Here is a 15,603-nt window from a genome sequence, read left to right as displayed (position 1 = left end):
GCGTCAATTATAAAGTCGCTGTTTTATTAATTTTTGTTAATGAAAATAGGAGTTTAATTACTATTTGCCGTGACAAGAATGAAGAATCTATTTCAAACAGTCAATTAATGCCTAATATGCTAAACGGCATTCAACTCCGAATTCAGTTTTAGAATCCAACAACTATTCGTGTTTACATTTTTCAACGTGATTTTTCGTCTAAATCCTTATGCGCGGTAACTGGTTTTACTGTTTGATGTAAATCACTTTATTACAAGATACCTTTTCTCCAGGCTAAATTTAAGATTCTGAGATGAATTTTACAAAATGCAATCTAATCAACACGTATTTAAGGTTTAATTTAATACAAGAAAAATTAAAAATAAGAGTTATGGCTTACTAAACATCCCACTAATAACAACTATTCATGTCAAGCAGTGAACTATAGGCAGAATCATGTAAACATTTTCATTTATTGCATTTATATTCTTCATAAAATCTATACACATAATGGATTTCACTGAGGAAAGATATAATGTATTAACGAAATATAGGATTTAATCTATTAGAAATATGTTAAATACAGAATTTACAAAATATATTAGAAATATGTTAAAGCCTTCTGAAAAGATATGTCTTCTTTCTAAAAAGATAAATCTAATAATTGTCAAAAAAAATCGTTTGACAATGAATAATAATGAAAGAAAAAATTTTAATGTACTAAAACTATTAAATTCGCGTGCCTTATTATGTTGATTTCCTTCTTAAATGATTTAATTTAAAATGTTATTAAATCAATAGTATATAAGTAATGAAATCAATGCTTAATTAATTTTTTCATTTAATTTTTATATCAATGCAAAAGAGATTTAGGAAATTTTGTAAAAAGGATAAGAAAATCATTAAATTTTGTCTTTTCTATTTTTATTTAGTGGGCTATTTATGGTAAGACCAAACGAAACAAAAACCCTTGTGGAACGGTATATAGAATTCACAAAAATATATTAGGAATATGTTTTAGATCCTTCCAAAAGATTTAATTAATAATTCTCAAAAATATATGTTGAAAAATGAATAATATTGAAAGCAAAAAGTTAAAAGTAGTAAAAAAATCTGAATTCGTGCCATATTATATTATTTTCCTTACTGAAAAAATTTGAGTATTATTAGATCAAACCAAGTAATGAAAATAACATTTGATTTTTTAATGAATTTTTTATTATAAATGCAAAAAGAAAATAGAGAAAAAATAATAAATAAATAGTAGTATTATATTATTAATGAAACGTTGTATAGCCGACACATGACAACAGCTGAACAGTTTTATGAAATTATTGATGAAAGAAAAAAAATTGAAAGTAGTATAAATATTAAATTCAAACCCTTATTAATTATATTGATCTTCTTCCTAAATAATTAAGAGTATTATTAAATAAATAATAATTAATAAATTAATTTTATTGATCTTCATCGTAAATAATTAAGAATATTATTAAATAAAGAATAATTAATTAATTGATACTTAAATATTTTTCATTTGATTTTTATTATCAATGCAAACAAAAATTAGGGAAAAAGAGAAAAAATATATACATTTTAAGCTTTTGTGTTCAACCATAACCACAATAAAAAATTTTGGTCATACATAGTCTCAAACAATATTAAAAAAATCAACAGCATCCAACACATATATATTTTCAATGAATACTTCTAAACTCTAATATTACAAAAAAAAACATTTTTTAAATCATTCACATAACCATTTAATATTCAAGAGCAAGGACATATATTTTCATGCTTTGGAATAAAAGTCTCAAATTTTTAAAGAGGATTTTCATCATAAACTTAAATCACCATCATTTTCAAACTAAAAACAAAGACCAAATGGGTCAAGAAACCAAAATAAGTCATAAAATAGTAGATCCGACATTTTTTAAGATGATTTCAGGGAATGTAAAAGTAAAAGATGTGACTAAGCTCTCTTATCCTTGAAGATCACAAACTTGGAAGCTTGAAGAAGTTGGTAAGTGTGAAAAATTAAAGCTTTTAGACTAATTTTTACTAATTCTGAAAACAGTGCTAACAAAACATATTTTTAAACATTCACATAATTGCTTAGTATTCAAGATCAAAATATATTTTTTTATGCTCAGGAATAAAAGTAAAACATGAAGTTTTAAACATTTAAGGATGATTTTCATCATAAATTCAAACTACCACCATTTTCAACTCAAGGACAGAAATCAAACTTGTTAAGAAACTATCATGAAAAAGTAGATCTGACATTTTAAGAGAGTTTTAATGGATGAAAAATAAAAGATAAAAGTAAGTTCATACACAGATCTCAAAGTTGGAAGCCTAGAGAGAGTGAAAATTTTAATCTTTGAGGTTAGCTTATGCCAAATTCAAAAAGGGTGTCAACCAAACATATTCTTCAACTTCCACAAACCCACTTAATACTCAAGATAAAAAAAAACATGCATTTTCATGCTTAGAAATAAAAATAAAAAACACAAAGTCTCAAGGTTTTAAGAAGGGTTTCCACCATAAACTCAAAATACCACCATTTTTGAACCAAGAACAACGGTCAAACTTGTGAAGAAACCAAAATAAGCCATAAAAACCAATAGGTCTAGCATTTTAAAAGGATTTTAGCATATAAAAAAGTGAATGATAGGGGTAAGCTCTCTTACTTTTAAAGATCTCAAAGTTGGAAGCTTGGAAAAGTTGGGAAATGTTGAAAAGTTCAAGCTTTTGGGCTAGCTTCCACCCAATCGGAAAATTGTGCCAACCAAAGGAGTTCCCATGAAGCAAAATCAAAGAGGTGAGTTAGGAAAAAAAATTGTTGGACAAAAAGAAGAAAAAACTATAAATAAAACTCACCAAAATGCTTAGAACCAAAAGATGACACGGGACAAGAAGACTTCGGTGAATGAAACACTTAATCTTTGATCTCTGTGGGCTTTAAAGTAGTAAAAAGAGAGGACAAAAGAGATGAAGACTTCGGTGGATGAATCACTTTATCCTTGATCTCTGTAGGGTTTAAAGGAGTAAAAGATGAGAAAAATTAAAGAAGAAAGGGATTGTTGCTCACAATTTTGTAAGGGCAAAAGGGGAAAATAAGAGTTGGCTTCTTTATCACATATGAGGTAGGAAACTTTATATATAAGTTAGGATTTTGAGGTTAGTTTTGTCATTAAAAAAATTATTTCCCCCACCTCATTTTCCAAAGGTACTTTGGAATAGCAAAGGGGAGGGATCTTTAATTTCTCACGAGTTCAAAATAACTGATGATGCCAAATAAATTGATAAGTGAATAAAATCATAGTTAACGAAAAAAATTACACGTGATTATTCTGTTAGATTTTCTAATGACGTGACAAGTCAATTTGCAATTATGTCATTAATTAACGTTGTTACTAAACAACAAAGATTAAAACCAAATAAAAAAAATAGCAAAGGGTGTATAAGGCACAATTCACAAAAAAAAAATGCAAAGGGTATAAGTAAAAGGGAAGGGTGTCCAATGTTATACATAGAAAAATAGGATTTTTTTGTAAGAATACAAAATGAAAAGATATTAGGTGTAATAAGAGAAAAACATAATAAGATGATGTGTAATTTACTATATTAATTTTCAATAGTCTCTCTCTTCACTATTTTAAAGGTGTGTTTCATATACTATCCTAACAAATAAGCAAAATAATTATCTCTTGACAATCTCAGGTTATAATTTTTCTATCTTTATTTAGAAAAAAAAATCATTTTGATTATCTAAAGAGTCTATCTCATTCAAACTACCATCATTTAACTTTATCTCCAAATTGAATTTGAACAATTTTTTAAAAGAAGTTGTCAATAGTTAAAAATAATACTAAATTATCCACATGGTCCCTTATACTTATTATAGTTGCACTTTGGTCCCTTAAATAATATCTTGTATAGCATGTTTCTCATGTTCAAAACATTGTTTTTAATTTTGGGGCACAATTTTAAACCTTTTTTTTATTGATTCTAAACATGAAACATGTCTTATTAGATTCACCTACATGAAAATTATGAAATCCAACTAATGTTAATTTGGATAAAAAAAAGGGACATAACACATGGTAACATTGTGTGAAAAATGAGTCCCACTCAATTTTTTTTGTTGATTTTGAAAGATTTTTCAATGTGAATGACAAAAAAATCCTTTGAAAACTATATTTAAAATGATATTTTATATGTTTTTAGATTTTAATAAATTATATCATCATCAAATAATAATAATAATAGTAGATAAAATATTCATGAGTTGTGGCAAATTCTAAATTGGAAAATATCAAAGAGTTAAATAAAAGAAAAAAAATTGACTTTTTTAAATTAATATTTTAGCTCATGCAATACATGAGCTTTGAGATATTTATTTGTCAAGTATGCAAACAAGTTTAAACATTCAAAAGTGAAAATGAATAATTTCATATCTTCAACGTGCCAAAAATGTTTTTATGAAAGTGAAATTTAACACGTTTATCAATGAAAGCATTCAAAAGTTTTTAGAAAACTAATGCACTCAATGTTTTACTTAGTAACATCCAACTCATGTTTTTTATAAAGTCATCCAACACGATCATAAAATCTAAGTTATTGTTTCTATGTGTTCATTACTTTATGGTTTTACATGAATTGTATAAGGATTGATCTTTTTCCTTCTATAAAACATAAGTTAAAATCCTTTTTAAAATGCTTTAATGTTTAAATATCTTAATGAAAAATGATATTTTTTTATTATACAAATACACTTTTAAACCAAAGCTAGTCAACTTATCAAGGAAAAGTACAAAAAAAAGAAAACAATAGAAAGAAAGATCAAATGAACAAATTTGCATGAGAGAAAAGAAACACATTTTTGGTACAAATTTATACAATTATTTTTTCTCTCTTCACTCTGAACAATATATACACACTTGAATAATGTAAAAACGATCTTATGCATTAAATGAAGCATTAAAACAAAAATTTGATTTGAAGTTCTATCTCACGACTAAAATTTTCTCAAGAGCCTATATAAAGGAGATCTAAAGATTTAGGAATTGTTGGTTAACATTTTGAACATTCTTGCATTATTCTTAAAGTATCTCTAGATGATTCTTTTACACAATCTTTTGCTTTCATATCATTTACTTAATTAGCAAAGTTCTATATTATGCTTAAACCTTCATATCCTTACTAAGTGAGTAAATCTTAGTAAATAAACTTGTATTTTGTTTGAAAAGCCTAGAAAAACCTAGTGTGAAAGAATACTTGGGTGTAAAGTGATATTGGGATAAGATCATGATTGTTTTTGCCTAAAGAGGTGTTAAATACTTGTTTGTAATTATTTTTGTGGGTAAAAATCCTTCTGAATCCAAGGATTAGATGTAATTTTAATTATTGAGTGAACAAGTATAAATTTGTGTTTTTTTCTTTTCCTCACATTTTTACAAAATATTGGATGTCTTTTTATATTCATATCTTGCTGAATGTATTTGATATGGTATTTTTATAAATGAAAGGTATATATTTATACACATAATTTAGTTTGAATTGAATTTCAAAATTATGTGTAAAAAGTTTAGTTTTCATTTTTTTTAACTCCTTGATATTTTTTTAATTCATAGTAATTCATAAATATTTTTATCCATTATTATTAGACGATGATAATAAATAATGAACATGTAAAACACATAAAGTTATTAGTTTAAATCTGAACGTTAAAGGAATCCTACGTTTTGGTCGAATTGCTTATGTGATTTTTTTCTTGTCTTTTTTTCCCTCTATTTAAATATGAGCTTTTAAATGTATTGGGTGGTTGACACTTTAGCTAAAGAGAGTAGGAGAGAAAATCTCGTTAAAAAGGATATAGAGGCTTCACTATAAAATCAAACGAAATAACAAATAACATTAATAGTGTATAAATTTTACAAATGTCAAGGGATCTAAGTTCGATTTTTACAAATAAAAAAAGTATAAATTTTACAAACATATATTAAAGCTTCATATAGTTTCATGTTGCTGGTTGATTCGATACCATACTTTTCAAGTAGAACTTGCCACATTGAGGAATAGCTAATGTTAGGATCAGTCATAATTAAGCTCTCAAGTTTCTGTGCAATCCATTTTGAGTTAGCATCAGAGTTCTTTGTAGTTCTGATACAAGTACGGCCAGAATAAAATTGTCGTAGTTGGAAAGATTCTTGTTTTACCCGAATCATTTTTTTACTACATTATACCTGAATCTATAAAAACATGCGAGTTAATAATTCATTGTTCAACAATATCAAATAGCCAAAATGGAAAAAATAGAGAAAGATAGAGTCTCAGAAACGTTAGGTAGATTGAAAATGGCCCATTTGTTATAAATCAAATGATAAAGTTCATGTGATTAGTTCACAAATGACCACTAATCTTTTCTACTATACCATAAATGATTGATTCCCATTATTGGAAGTTCTTGTGATTATCTTATCTAGTGCTGAATATGGAAGTATTATAAAAGCATATTTAAAAATTATTAAAGAAACAAAAAACTTAACTGCATAACATTATTAAATTTTAAAAGTGCTAGGCTGATTTACTAAATAAAATAACCAAAAACTTAACAGCATAACATTATTAAATTTTAAGACTATATTTTAAAAGAAAACTTATAAAATGAAAAGTATTTTTAGATTTTTTTATAAATTCAAATTTATTGTTTTTGACAAACATGTATAAATAAGCAATTGATTTCCACGAGTTCATAAGAAAATGGTGTTGATGTTTGGTTAGAAGAAAATAAGGATAAATGATTATTTTGATTTTTAAATGTGTAAATCAATAATAAAACTAACGATAATAATTAAATTAACACTAAATTATCACTTTTTTATATATATTTAGGAATTAAATAAAAAAATTTGTTGTCTTAAGAACTGAATTGTTATCAATTTACACATATATAGAATAAAATTATTATTTATCCAATAAAATAATTTGAAAGGTAGAAGAATTTACAAAAATTGGACTTGATAATTGATATTTTGTAAATCCAAAGAAGTTAGGATATAAGAGTTCTCCTTTATAAATGGTAACGTACTTCTTAATAAACAGAAACATAGTTGAACATAAGAAAGACGACAGTAAGATATAATAACCAGAGTTGATACATACACTCTGCCCTCCCTTGCATAAGCCACCGATTCACTTCTAAAATTCTGTTATGCTACTCCATTATTTGTCCTCTCTGTGACACCTACCTTTGTGATTTCCAAACAACATAATGAGGAAAAAAAAAATAAACATCACAAACATCATAAGTTCATAACTACTAAACTACACAAAATTTTAACATCTTCAACACACTTAGCCAAACATGTACTCATGTATATTTATGAAGAAATGAAGCCAATATCTTTTGGGGCATTGGGCAGCATTATATTTTATCCATTGCTCATCAACCCCATAAGCATTTGTTGATGCTAAAATATTATACTCAAGCACAACATATAAACAATGAGTTTATATAATTTATTTACATATTGTTTCATGATGAAATATTGTGAGCATAAGCAATGAGTTAACTAAGCTGATGAAATTTGATCATAACATCAAGTATAACAAAAAAAAAAAAATGTGGCATAGTGTAGTTGATTTATAAACATATATGTGATAGGCAGTTCTTGACAGACAAATATAATGTCACATCGAGCAAGCTGCTTGCAAACTCGACCTTCTTGTCCATTTCAAAATTCATCTCAGATTGTTTCTTTTTCAAGCTTTTAGGCATCATACAGTTCGAACTGACCAATCACTTATTGATGATGGTTGATACTATATATATATATATATATATCTTCTTCTTCTTCTTTTTTTAATTTCTTGTTCCTTTGTCAATTTTGGATGGCAGAATTGTCAAATGTCGACAGCCACCGTAAGCAATTCACTCGACTATTAACTGTTGGGTTCATTCTTGCCCTTGAGACAAGGGCTCTGTCTCAGGGAGCTGCGCATCTATTTGTTTTTTATTTTCTTGTATTGTACTTTTGAATGCATATAGCCATATAGAAGGTTTAAAACTAAACGAGAGAAGTAAAAAAAAGAGCTAAAGTGCAACTAAAGCGACTCAAGATATTTCACTCCAATATCAAGTTAAACTCTTAGTATAAAAATAAACGTACAGTTAAATATTCATTACATCTATTTTGTATTAATAGATAATTCAATTCATTTTTTTTAATCCTCTCACTGTCACCAACTAGTGTCATACTTTCGTTTCTAAGTAAATCTTAAACCATAATAATGAACAATAATTCTCTCTTTTTTGTCAAAAAAAAGAATAACTATTTTCATCTACTCAAGGCAGAGTTGAAGTAATAAGTAAGTTGAAGACAATCTTTTACAGTGGATATCAAAATGTAAAATTGGTAGTAAGCTGTCTAGAACATGCAATATAAATATTTTTGCTAATGTCTTGCTCCCCTTTTTTTCTCATTCTAACTACTATAACTTTATAAGATTAGAAAGTGCAATAAAAAACAAAAAGAGAAAATTTAAAAGAAAGGATAGGACAAGCAAAAGCATAAAAGAAGTTTTGATGTTCAGCATGATAAGACAATCAAAAGCAAAGGAAGTTTTGACGTTCAGCATCTTCCAAACGTTTTGAAGATGAATGCAGGTCTACCACCCAACAAGCAAGAGTTTCAATAGAGCCATCCGAATATATAGACCATATTTGGCCTGCCTAAAGTAAGCAGCCCTTGGATCAGCATCAACATCCACAGTGATCTGCATGAAATCAAGAAACAATGATGTAAATAAATTGTATAAACTCATTGCTTATGCTTACAACATTTGATATAGCATGCTTACTTCATCAAGTCTTGGAAGAGGGTGCATAACCACAGCATGTCTCTGCATCACATTGAGAATACCCTGATTCACAACGTACTTGCCTCTAGCCTTTTCATAAAGGTCGATTCTTTCGCCAAATCTTTCCTTTTGAATACGAGTTTGATAAACAACATCACACTCTGAGGCCACTTCTACTAAATCAGAAGATTCTTCCCACTCCACTCCCTTTGATGTCAAATAGTCTTTTATATCATCCTATGAATGTATAAATCAGTAATGAGAATTGAAGGTTGTGCCTTGTAGCAATACAAATTCTAAGGTTAGAAATAGCAATATATCTAGACTTATATGTCCAAATACATTGTGATTTTTCACCTCTTCCTATTTCAACGGCTTCTTGGAATGAAAATAGGAAGGTGGAAAGTGGAGAGATGGAATATGGAAATGTAGTTAGACTTATATGATATTCAAATACATTGCCATTTTATCTCTATGTATTTTCTACCTACCAATTTTCTTGTCATACCAAGCACAGTCCTAATTCCCAAACTCATTATCTTGTCATGATGAGTGAAAATCAGAATGTTCAACAATTTACCTTCATTTTTACCACATCAGGAGAGACAAAATAAATTTTCACATCCTTGAATTTAGCAAGCAAGTATGCCAATGAACGAACAGTCCTGCCATTAGCAAGGTCTCCCACAAGCCCAACTTTTATGCCATCAATCTTTCCAATCTCTCTTTGAATTGTATAGACATCTAAAAGTGCCTGAGTAGAGTTTGAAAAAAGTAGTAAAGCTTTGAACTCAACATATTACAGTAGCTGATAAATTATAGACTCTCACAAAATAATACAATACCTGAATCTGTACAAACATAAACAAAAGGTACTTAAAAACACTTAGACAAAAAGTCTATAAGTTCACAATAGTTCTAAAGTCTATAAACTCTAAACATAAGATTGACCAGGCTAGCAATTCAGTCCTCTGTATTATTAAAAGTAGGGCACATGACACTCACCTCATACTATGACACTCAACCTCAGTTTTCTGTCAACATTACATACCACCCCAATTAACTATGTTTTTTTATAGGCAGCTCAGTTGACTAAGTTGACTAATAGCACCCATAATTATGTTAATGAGAACATTCCCTTTATCTCGGATTTTATAATGATTAACACAAACATTTGACCAAGCTCAAACAATCATAGGGAGATGATTAAATGTGACTGGAGGAAGCATTCTTTGCTGTCCCTTTGTATTTGAATAGTTTATGAAAGGGGATGGGATCAAAATGCCAAGCATGGCAGAAACAAAAATATGTTCTGTGTATTAGACATGGACTGGGCTTAACTCGGCCTAAAAAACTAACTCAAGAGAGAAGGATTGTGCATGTTCTATTTCTTGACAATTGTTTCATATGCAGACTGGGAGTGTGTTCTGGTGTATATGGAGTGGATTTTTATAGGATGTACTGATGCTTGGAGGGTGGGGTTTCTTGGGATAATATGGTTGTGTCAGAAAAACATCATAGTATGCATCACAAGTCTTATGTTTGGGACTATATGGAGCAACAGCAATACCATTTTCAGTATATAGTTAAACAACATGCAAAGACTGTGCTAGTACTGATAGGTAATAGTGGCTGTCATCAAAGAAGCTGGAGTGTGCTGATGTGCAAAGGCTTATTAGTATCTACATGGTCAGTCATATATTATTGGCAGTGTTATCCTGACAGCACTTTCTGTGGCAGATAGCAGGCTAGAGCGTATCAATTTGGGGACATTTTCATGTGTTGAATTAGCTTGGTTAGCAGGGTCCATCAAAGTCCACTTGTGGTTTAGTTTGCAACTTTGCAGGTGTAGGAAATGTGAATAAGCATTCTTATACTTTGGGAATTTTGTTTTGTAACCAGACTATGGATTAGGAGGTGTGTCAAGGGGTGTCTATCCAGCAGTATTTTTTGGAGGATTAATTATAGGTTCTGGTTTTTGTACTTTTGGTAGTTAGGTGCAGGACACATCTTGTGCTGATTGCTACTCCGATTCAATAAAATTTCGTTTTGCATTTTTAAAAAAGTGAATGCAAACACAAAGACTAATTGCGGTATGAAACACGGACACCCCAGTTCCTTGCCGTGTCCGGTGTCCGACACGCGTCCGTGTCAGTGTCCGACACCGACACGACACCCGTACTACGTTCTATATTTTGGACATTACAAGTGTCCACGTGTCTGTGTCCGTGTTGTGTCCGGTGTCCGTGTCGGTGTCGATGCTTCATAGATTGTGGTTCACTTGTACAACCTAGACTCGGAGTCTCGTACTAATTTTTGAAGGCAAATCATTATGAAAGAACTGATCACACACCTCCAATAACTTTTCAGCAACATTTATTTAAAACAGAAGAACAAAAGGCATTGTTAATAGAAGTGAAAGTAGAACGGACTAGAAATTAGATGGATAACCCAAATCAGTATCATCTAGCAGAATAATCTATCCTATCCAATCTATTTGACATTCTCTCTGGAAATAACTGTTTTTCCCAAGAAACTCTCTCATGAAGTTGCCAAGAACAAAATAAATTGATTATCCCCCCCCCAAACTTTGGTTGCAACAGAATCCATCATGACTATTTTAGGCATACCTGAGTCGGATGTTGTCCAGGACCATCCCCTGCATTGATTATTGGAATGTCAGATGTAGCTGCAGCTCTTCTGGCAGCACCACTTTCAAAATGCCGCATCACAATTATATCAGAGTAACCCTCAATTGTTCTGATTGTATCTGCAAGCAAACTATAATGAGAAACCTTTTAGGAAAAAATCTACAGCAAACTGGAAAAGGAATTAAAGGGAATTCACCTTCAAGTGTCTCTCCTTTAGCTGCAGATGAAAATTCTCTCGCATTTTCAGTAGTTAAAACCTCTCCACCCAGTCTTCTCATGGCAGACTCAAATGAAAGTCTAGTTCTAGTAGAGGGCTCATAAAATAGGGTAGCCATTAGATAACCCTTTAAAAGCTGGTTATCAGGCGAATCCTTTTCAACATTCTCCATATCCTGTGCAACTTCAAAAATGGCACTGAGAATATCTCGATCAAACTGTTGAGCTTCAATAATATCATTTAGTTGAAATTTCTGCCCCACTGAAAAGGTAGGTGCACGTTCAGTTTTCAAAGCACGACAATGGAATGCATCTCTTCGATCCATTTGTTCCCATTTTGATGACATATTCATACTTAAAAATCTCGAATTAGGACAGCATACTTGTTTTAAATAATTAGGTTCCATATAGGAAATTTTGCTATGACAGCATACAAAATTTTGGGGGCACTTTGATGTCTTTGGAGCAAGCATCTCCCTATGCATTGAAGAGGAGAAAAGAGAAGAAGAAGCTGCCATTGCTGATAAAACCAAACCTAGATAAGCAAAAACCAGTTATCAGCCCACGACATAAACTATACCATTACCAACCCACACAAGTGCCAGCCATAACAAAATTATTCATACTCCATTCCAAATCTATTATTGTCTTTTAAGGGTGCTGCACATTGATTAAGAAATCATTAATCGATATCTCATTATCTATAGTTCTAGAGTGGAAGGGAGTAGTAGACTATTTCAGGCACCCCACGTGCCAGCTTGTAAAATTCTCCTCAAAACCATGAACTAATTTTGAAAACTATCAATCATTGTGTCCAAAAAGAAAAAAACTAATTACAAAAAAATCAGTACTGACAAAATTTAAATATTTCTTACGATTATTTGAGGTACCCCATATGGTTGATTACTTGATTACAAAATTCTCCCAAACAAAAGAAAATTGAAAACAAAACCAATTTTGAAAAGTATCATTGTTAGTGTCAAAAACAGGATCTCTTAACAACTAAACCGGAATTCAAATACAAATAAAATAACTAATATGGGAATAACCAACGAGAATCCAATGCACTTTTGAACAACCAGCACGTGATCAAGCATTCCGAGTTGTGCACAAGAAAGGAAGAGTATAAGAATTTTACATGGAAGAACCATCATCACTGAACACAAAGGATAGATCCATGAAACACACAGAAACGAGCCTTTAGCAAAACACCCACATTAAAAAATTCAAAATTTACAAAGCATGGAGAAAAAGAAAAGAGAGAGAGAGAGCAGAAAAAACAAGTGTGAAGGACAAAAAAATTGCACATAGATGCACTATATACCTGTGTTTTCAGTGGCAGTGCAGTTAGCTTAGAACAATTAGAGCTGGTGAAGAGATAAACATCTTCTCATAGGATGAAGATCAAAGGAGCTTTTGTAGCTTCTTTTTTAGGCAGCGAATAACTGACACAAGTGAAAAACTGGAGTATCAATACACAAAAGAAATCTGAGCCATTCAATATAGTATTTATTTAATGAATGGTTTAGATTACTTCATTGTTTTCAAAATTACAAATTGATATGTGCTCTATCTAAAAATATTTTCATATCAGTCCTTCCTTTCCATCTCTGTTTATTGCCCAGTTGCCTTCTTTAGCACTCACACATCACATCAACCAAATAAATAAATATTAATGAGTTATAAATTATAACTAAACCCACCAAAAAGGTGGGGTGTGGGTGTTAAGTTTCAAGTAAAAAAATATTATTTTTTTACTTTTTTATTTATTTAACTTTATGTTGAAGTAGGTTTTAGTCAAAATATAGATGCTTAGTTATTGTAGATAATATTGATTTTATCTTCAAATTTTGATTTTACTAAAATAATATGTAGTAGCTTTTGTGTCAAGTTAAATAATGGATACTAAATTTTAAAGTAAACTTACTTCCATGATAAAAAAAATATTTAAATATAAATCACTTTACTTCAAAATTAATTTTAATCAAAGTGATTTTTTTATAAAATCAAATTCATTCAAAAATTTAGTATATGTGTAGATTTTAGTTGGGAGAACTCAAAGTTATTTTTATTCTCAAACTTTATTTGTGCATTGAAATTCAGTATTGTGTATTGAAATTTTGTAAAAATACTTTCTCAACTTCTATCCAAAAATAACCGTAAATATTTTGATTACCCATTTTCAATATTAATTTCTACAAGGTTACTTCAAGTCTAATAAACAAACTATACGTGGTGGATAGTTTTTTTGTTTACTATCTCAGTTGAACAAAGCTAAAAAGCTTTTTGTAAGATTTTGATGCATCTTTATTACTTCTTGTTGCATTCTCATTGTGTCTGATGAATACAATCACTGGCATAAGGCGTGAGTCCAAGGCAGTTGTGATGGTTGCAGAGTTGAGAACTTGAGATGGAGTTTCTGCCAGCAATAACTCTATGCAAGCAACAACTTTATGAAAGAAAGGGGGATGAATGTTTCAAATATTAGATTTATATAATACCCTTTTTGTAAAATGTTGGACGGATTGAAAAACTAGATTTTAAAAGTTTTATAACCTGCAATAGAAGGTAGGATTGTGTGTTCTGTGTAGTACACAATTGTTGGATTTATGTACCTTGCCTTTTTGTGTACGGTACGTATCCATCATTTTGAGGTTAAGAATTAAAATTATTGAAAAATGTTTCTTATGGATTTAAATTGGCAACTGATGTAATTTGATTACCATATATGTGAATGTGATAATCTTTTGTAATAGAATTTTGGACGTATAATGCCATGTGCCAATCTTTCAGTTTCAGATGTGATTAAAAAAATAAAATAAAAAGGCCATATGTGAATTGTGATACTATGCCAATATCAACACCGAGAGCCTTACTTGCCTCCTTAAACGTAGTATTTGTTTTGGGTGAAATGTCAAAATTAATTTTTTACTGAGAGTGATTGATTTCATTTGACCGGGAAAGAGTAACCTCAATTTTGGCTTTGTGATAAAACAAAAAAAAATAAATCAATTATGAGGTAAAGAGTGTGTTCGATCGATTATGAGATATTAAAGACTAGGATTGGACTCCTCTAAAGTGCAGCACTTTAGAGATGTGAGTCTTTTATTTTATTAACAACTTAAATCGTTTCATGTCATTAAAAATTTCCAATTTGATATTTTACAAAAAAAAACACATTAAATTAAAATAAAAATTAAAAAATAAGAAACCACACGCATTACATCGAAGTTCTTGAGGAAACTACGTTCACCACTTACAACCTATGTTATACGATGTATGCTTCTGTTCCTGTGCTACAGGAACGAACGCTTCTTTGCATCTCCATACATACTGCACTGCACAAACACTTCCTTGCATCTCTGTTTCTGTTCTTGAAGAAACAAATCTTGTGTTCTCTGTTATGCAGGAGATCCTAGGTTAATTAACTTCTCTGCCCTCCTTATTTCAATAGAAATTAAAAAGTAAGACTATGGAGACTGAATTTGGTCATTTCAAGCATAAATATCTATACCTTATTCGAAATAATATTATTAATTATTTAGATAGAAAGCTAGAATTAAAATCCATTATAAATTAAGCAATATATAAAAAAATATTTGTTATCCACGGCTGAATTTTATTATCTAAGCTTTCTTTCTAAATATGCATAATGTAAATTCTATCAAATGTTTGGGATAAATTATTTTGAAGAAAAAAAAGTAACATTTTAAAAGTCGTAAAAATACAAGGAAAAAAAATAAGTCATATAAAATAATTTTACATAATCATCTAATTATAATGTGTAATAAATTTATTGATTATTTTAAAAGTCATATCAACGATAACTTATGATTAAATGATATTATAAAATTATTTTATTTTATTAGTACATAACAATTAAATTTTA

General features: G+C 29.6%; 1 protein-coding gene across 2 annotated transcripts; it reads right to left on the bottom strand.

Annotated features, from left to right (window-relative positions):
* Positions 1–8,343: 8,343 nt before the first annotated feature.
* Positions 8,344–13,189, bottom strand: LOC100796746 (aspartate carbamoyltransferase 2, chloroplastic). 2 transcript variants are annotated; one of them, XM_006579984.4, is made up of 6 exons: positions 13,039–13,189; positions 11,695–12,249; positions 11,478–11,617; positions 9,428–9,601; positions 8,848–9,084; positions 8,344–8,763 (listed from the first exon to the last, which is right to left on the bottom strand). In XM_006579984.4, the coding sequence occupies exons 2-6, from the start codon at positions 12,230–12,232 to the stop codon at positions 8,656–8,658; spliced, it is 1,197 nt and encodes a 398-aa protein (XP_006580047.1). In that variant the 5' UTR covers positions 12,233–12,249; positions 13,039–13,189; the 3' UTR covers positions 8,344–8,655. The 2 variants fall into 2 exon arrangements, with proteins under 2 accessions (XP_006580047.1, XP_040871392.1); XM_041015458.1 differs by lacking the exon at positions 13,039–13,189 and adding an exon at positions 12,853–12,978.
* Between the last annotated feature and the right edge of the window lie 2,414 nt (positions 13,190–15,603).

The sequence above is a fragment of the Glycine max genome, chromosome 5 (assembly GCF_000004515.6).
Source record: "Glycine max cultivar Williams 82 chromosome 5, Glycine_max_v4.0, whole genome shotgun sequence".
Taxonomy (NCBI): domain Eukaryota; kingdom Viridiplantae; phylum Streptophyta; class Magnoliopsida; order Fabales; family Fabaceae; genus Glycine; species Glycine max.
This window is presented reverse-complemented; position numbering and strand designations above follow the sequence as displayed.